The following is a 5322-nucleotide window of genomic DNA, read 5'->3' on the forward strand; positions in this document are numbered from 1 at the left end:
TGATTTACAAAAAAAGTTCTATGGTTCAAAAAAAAATTTTGTTCAATAGAAAAAAGAGGTTGGTAATGTAGGAATTCCACTGTGTCGCATGCCCTTAAAATTCATAATTTAAGTTGAAAATTTTTCTTTTTGGTTAAAATTAAAATCTTATTGTTTAAAAATTCATCTTTTTTGTTGAAAAATCAAGTATTTCACTTAAATATTCATCACTGTTGAAGATTTATTTTCCCATGTTTTTCACTGTCATGAATTAAAATAAATGTTTTGCATTTTTGCGGTAAATATGAATATGTTACTTTTAGTTTACCGAGAAAATTGAAAAAAAAAAAAAAACTTGAACTAGAAAACCCGGGATTTTGAAATTGTCCGCTGAATCGCCAACCCTGTTGCAGGTATCGAAAACCGGAGCCGAAGGTACTGTTCTAGATGAAGCGAAAAATATCAATAAATCTTTATCGGCACTTGGCAACGTTATTTCGGCACTCGCCGATGGCAACAAAACTCACATACCTTATCGAGATTCTAAATTAACCAGAATCTTGCAGGAGTCATTGGGTGGAAATGCTAGAACGACAATCATCATTTGCTGCTCGCCAGCTAGTTTTAACGAGTCTGAAACTAAATCTACCCTAGATTTTGGTAATGATTTATTATTTATTATAATTAAACCATTCAAAAAGTTTTTCTTTCTTTTTCTTTTTCTTTTTTTTTTTTCTCGTTTTGTTTGAAAAATGTTCTCGTTTCATTAAATTGTACTTTTATTTCAGGAAAACGCGCCAAAACTATTAAGAATGTTGTGTGTGTCAACGAAGAACTGACAGCAGAAGAATGGAAGCGTCGTTATGAGCGAGAAAAGGAGAAAGCAGCTAGATTTAAAGGTAAAGTGGAGAAATTGGAAGCAGAATTGGCTCGATGGCGACAGGGTGAAACTGTTAAACCAGAAGAACAGGTCAATCTCCAGGAGGGTCCTGATGTCACGACTCCAATTGCACCACCGGTTGAAGGTAACTTCAAAATTTCTATCAATTTATAAAATATCTGTAAAAAAAAATTTGTCGAACAGTTAATTCGGTTAGACCTTTCCATCGTTTCCAACTTATTTTTTTATTAAGACTTTTAATAAAGTTTGCGACTTTTGCCAAAAATGTCACTGCAACGGTGCAGTTTTATAATAATCAAGGTGGCCGCATGATCGGGAATTTAATTATTGACCGGGAAAAATGGGGAAAAAGCGGAGAATGAATTAAAAAACCCAAGAATTTACTAGGGATTGTCAAGTTTTCATTATTTTAATAATTTTTGTCAATTTAGGAAACTGACTTCTACTTTATCTACGCTTGTATCCTATTTTCAAGATTTGGTCCCTATGGGTACTCTATTTCAGTTAGGAACTTTGAAAAATCATCACTTTTTCAAATTAAAAAAGCACATTGATCACTTTTCATTCAATAAATTAATTCTTGGGTTAATCACTATTTATTTCAGGTCTATACGTACTTTTGAATTACCTTGCATTCCTTAAAATATACCAGGTTATTTATAAAGATTCCGAGAAATTTTTAATATATTTCAATCATTTTAAGGAATTTTTAATATTTTAAGATATTTAAAAAAATTCAAAGGCATTTTCAGGAGCTTTTAATTTGAATTATTTTTGGGAATTTTTATCGATTTCAAGGAGTCTTTTTATTAATTTTATTAATTTGAAGTGATTTTAAAGTCTATGATATATTTTAGAATAAAGAATTTTCTAAAGGGTGGCCGCTGGACCGGAAAACCGGGAAATGACAGTGAATTTATTCTTTGACAGGGAATTTTACAAAATTTTTAGAATAAAAGTGTGGACCAACTTTGATTTCAACCGTTTTTTAAATAATTTTTCAAATTGTGATTTTTATAAATTATTATCTCATTCAGTTTAGAATGCTTAATTTGAATATCTTTCAATTTAAAAATTTTCCATTTAAAATTTTTAAGTTTTAAAAGCATATATTTTAATGTAAAGAATTTCAAAATGCAGTTTTAGAGTTTTAAAAAAAATTAGAAGTTTTTAAAATCGAAGATTTTTTAATAAAAAACAGGATGGTCGCCGGACAGGGAAACCGGGAATTTTACCAATTTTCAGAAGAAAAATCTGCCCCAGTTCAATTTTAACAGTTTAAAAAATAATTAAAGTGCAGTTTTGAAGACTTAAATAATTAAACATTAAAAGCATTTCAAGATGAAAATGTTTGATAAAGAACAGTTTTATTGGATCAACTGTAAATATAACAATTCTATAATTGAAATTAATATATCATTTATTCCGATAATTTTATTTTAAATTTTAAAATTTTTGATGTATAAATAAGAATTGAACACTTATTATTTGTAGAAAAAATTTTAGCAATTTTAAGAGATACATAGAAGTTTTGAAAAGATTCAAAATTAATTAAAAACTTGAAATCATTTCAAGTAATTTAAAGTAAGTGTGTTAACGTTTTTTTCCGGAACTTTTAAATAAATTTTTAAATTAATCTACATTTTCCTACAATTTTTAAAATCCTGCAAATTAAAAAAAAATCCTTAAAATCTTTGATCATTTTTTAAATCTCTTAAAATCTTTTTAAACTTTCTGTTGCAATAATTTTTCAAAGTGAAAAATCATTTTCAATTTTCCTAAGAATTTTTCGTTTGAAATCTACGAAAATCTACATTTTATTTTTAATTCGGCTGTAAGTATTTGAAATTATTTCAAGTTCTAAATTTAATTCGAATCTTTTTCAAACTTGTAAATATCTCTTAAAATTACTCTAATAATTTTACAACTGATAAGTATTCTATTATTATTTATAAATTCAAAATTTTTTTAATTTGCAGGATTTTCTAAAAGTCATAGAAAAAATTCAATTCATTTTGAAATATATTTTAAAATTCCGTAAAAAATTCTGAAATTATTTTGAATTTGGAAAAATTTAAAACCACTTCTGGATTTGTTAAGATTGTGAAATCAAATTTTAAAGCTTTTAAAGAATGCCTAGACTATTTAAAATAATTTAACTTCTAATTACAGAAATGTTTATTTAAAAAGTTATTTTTCAATTTTTAATGTGTCTAGTTTAAAATTACTTAAAATAATATAATTTTGAAAATTTTTTAAAGTTCATTGCTTGATTCTTTAATTTAGACTATTGAAAATATTAACGTAAATTTATATTTTTGGAACTTAATCTGAATCTTTGAACTCTATAATTGATCAAAGTTCTAAATTTTGCAGTTTATTTGCATTTCATTTAACATTTCCATTTGGTACGTATAAATTTAGTAATATAGTTTCATTTTTTAAATTTTATTGGATATTGAACGATTTTACAGGTATTCAAAGAATTTATTCATCAGAAGTGAGGTATTTTTTAGAGTTTTAAAGATTTAAAGAGATTTGAGATTCACCCTGAATTATTTGGAATTTCTTTAAATTTTATGATTTGAAATATTTTAACGTATTTTTTTTCCTTGGCATTTTCAAGAGCTCTACATTATTTCAGAGAAGTGTAACGGATTTTAAATAATTTGGATTATTTTAAAAGATTTAAAAAGACATTTTTTATTGATTTCAGGCATTTAATGGTATTTAAAAGGATTTGAAAAACTTGAGGATATTGTAAAAGATTCTCAGGCGTTTTCAAGTGCTTTAAAAAATTTCATTGGCTTTCAAAGGATATCAAACGATTCGAAATATTTTAAGAAATTTAAAATGATTCACAGGAATTTTTTATTTATTTCAGTAGTTTGAAGGATTTCAAAGACTGAAATATTTTAGGGCATTTTAAAAGATTCCAAGGCATTTTCAAGGGATTTCCAAGGGTTTTAATAATTTTAGGGTATTTTAATATTTTATTGAATTATTTTAAATTTACTATATTGCTTTTTAGATTCAGGTTGATTTTTTATGAATTTCATCTAATTCTTCTCATTCCTTTTAAATTTCTCTAAATTCGCTCAAAATTTATTGCAATCAACTAACATTTTTTTCAATTCTTAAAATTGTTCCAATTTATTTGAATTCTTTTGAATTTATCTTGATTTGTTCTGTAATCATTAGTCACTTCTTGTGTTAGAAATTAGTAGGATTTCAAAGATTTGAAATTTTTTGGAATTCATCCTTAATTCTTTTTAATTTTTGGGAATTCTCTTGATTTTTTTTTAATTTACTTAATTCCTTCTAAATCCACTCAATTCTACTTAATTCAGTGAATTTTTAAAAGTTTATATTTAATTGATCCAGAAGTCTATTAAACTCACCTTGAAGTTTTATGAATTTCATTGAATTCTTCTCTCTGATCTTAAATTCCTTTAAATTCAATGAATTTTCAACAGAAAAGTTATCGAAAAAATGCAATTTTCTATTAATTATAATCAATTCTGAGATTCTCTTAAATTCTCAGAGAATTTATTTCTCGGTCATATTCTTGGTAATATTCTCATTCTCGTTACCGTTCTCAAAGTAATATAACCGGCTCAGAACTCTACTCATGACACTGAAATATGTACTAGGTATTCAATTTTTGGGTGAAAATTTGACTTTTTTTTTATAGAGAAAACTCATACTCATTTATGTTTACTAATTTTTGGCATCTTTAGATTTTGGCATCATTATGAGCATTTCTTTATACCTTAAACTCCTCCTCTAATGTCATTCCAGTTTTACGAAAATGAATACAATTTATTTGATTTAAAAAATTCAGGGTGACTATTTTAACAAGAAATATAATATAATATAATATGATATATAAATACATTTCAAGTTTTACATCAAGTTTGAGTCTTTTCAAAACTTCTACATATCTCTTAAAATTACTCAAATTTCGCCTACAAATAATAAATATTCAAATGTTATTTATACATCCAAATTGTGAAGAAATATTTTTAAATTTGCAGGATCTTCTGAAAATTGTAGAAAAAATCAAAAATTCAACTATTTTTTTAAAAATTGATTGAAAATGTATCTGTTTGGTTGAAAAATTTTCTTTTTTAGTTGAAAATTCATGAATTTTGTTGAAAAATTGTCTTTTTTGGCAGATAATTGATCTTGTTACAATTTTCTTTTTTGACAGATAATTGTTCTTGTTACAATTAATTATGTAGAATTTTTTCAAAAAGTTATAATTCTTACAACTAGTTGAAATGGAAAATTTTCAAAAAAATTCATTAAATTAATTTTTGTTTGAAAATTCATCTTTCTAGTTGAGATGGAAGCTTCTAATGTGTCCCCTAAGGGTTTACATTTTTCTTACACCTTCTCTATTCCTTTACACACCCTCCACACACTTACTTGGTGGTGGA

General features: G+C 25.5%; 1 protein-coding gene across 1 annotated transcript in view; it reads left to right on the top strand.

Moving 5' to 3' along the window:
* LOC117174577 (kinesin heavy chain) overlaps positions 1 to 5322 on the top strand; it is a 48318-nt gene that overhangs the window by 15820 nt on the left and 27176 nt on the right. The window contains exons 5-7 of the mRNA XM_033363805.1: positions 393 to 639; positions 768 to 1004; positions 1064 to 1071. Of these exons, the coding sequence (XP_033219696.1) occupies positions 393 to 639; positions 768 to 1004; positions 1064 to 1071 (492 nt within the window). The remainder of the gene's footprint in view (positions 1 to 392; positions 640 to 767; positions 1005 to 1063; positions 1072 to 5322) is intronic.

This window comes from Belonocnema kinseyi, chromosome 6 (assembly GCF_010883055.1).
Source record: "Belonocnema kinseyi isolate 2016_QV_RU_SX_M_011 chromosome 6, B_treatae_v1, whole genome shotgun sequence".
Classification (NCBI taxonomy): domain Eukaryota; kingdom Metazoa; phylum Arthropoda; class Insecta; order Hymenoptera; family Cynipidae; genus Belonocnema; species Belonocnema kinseyi.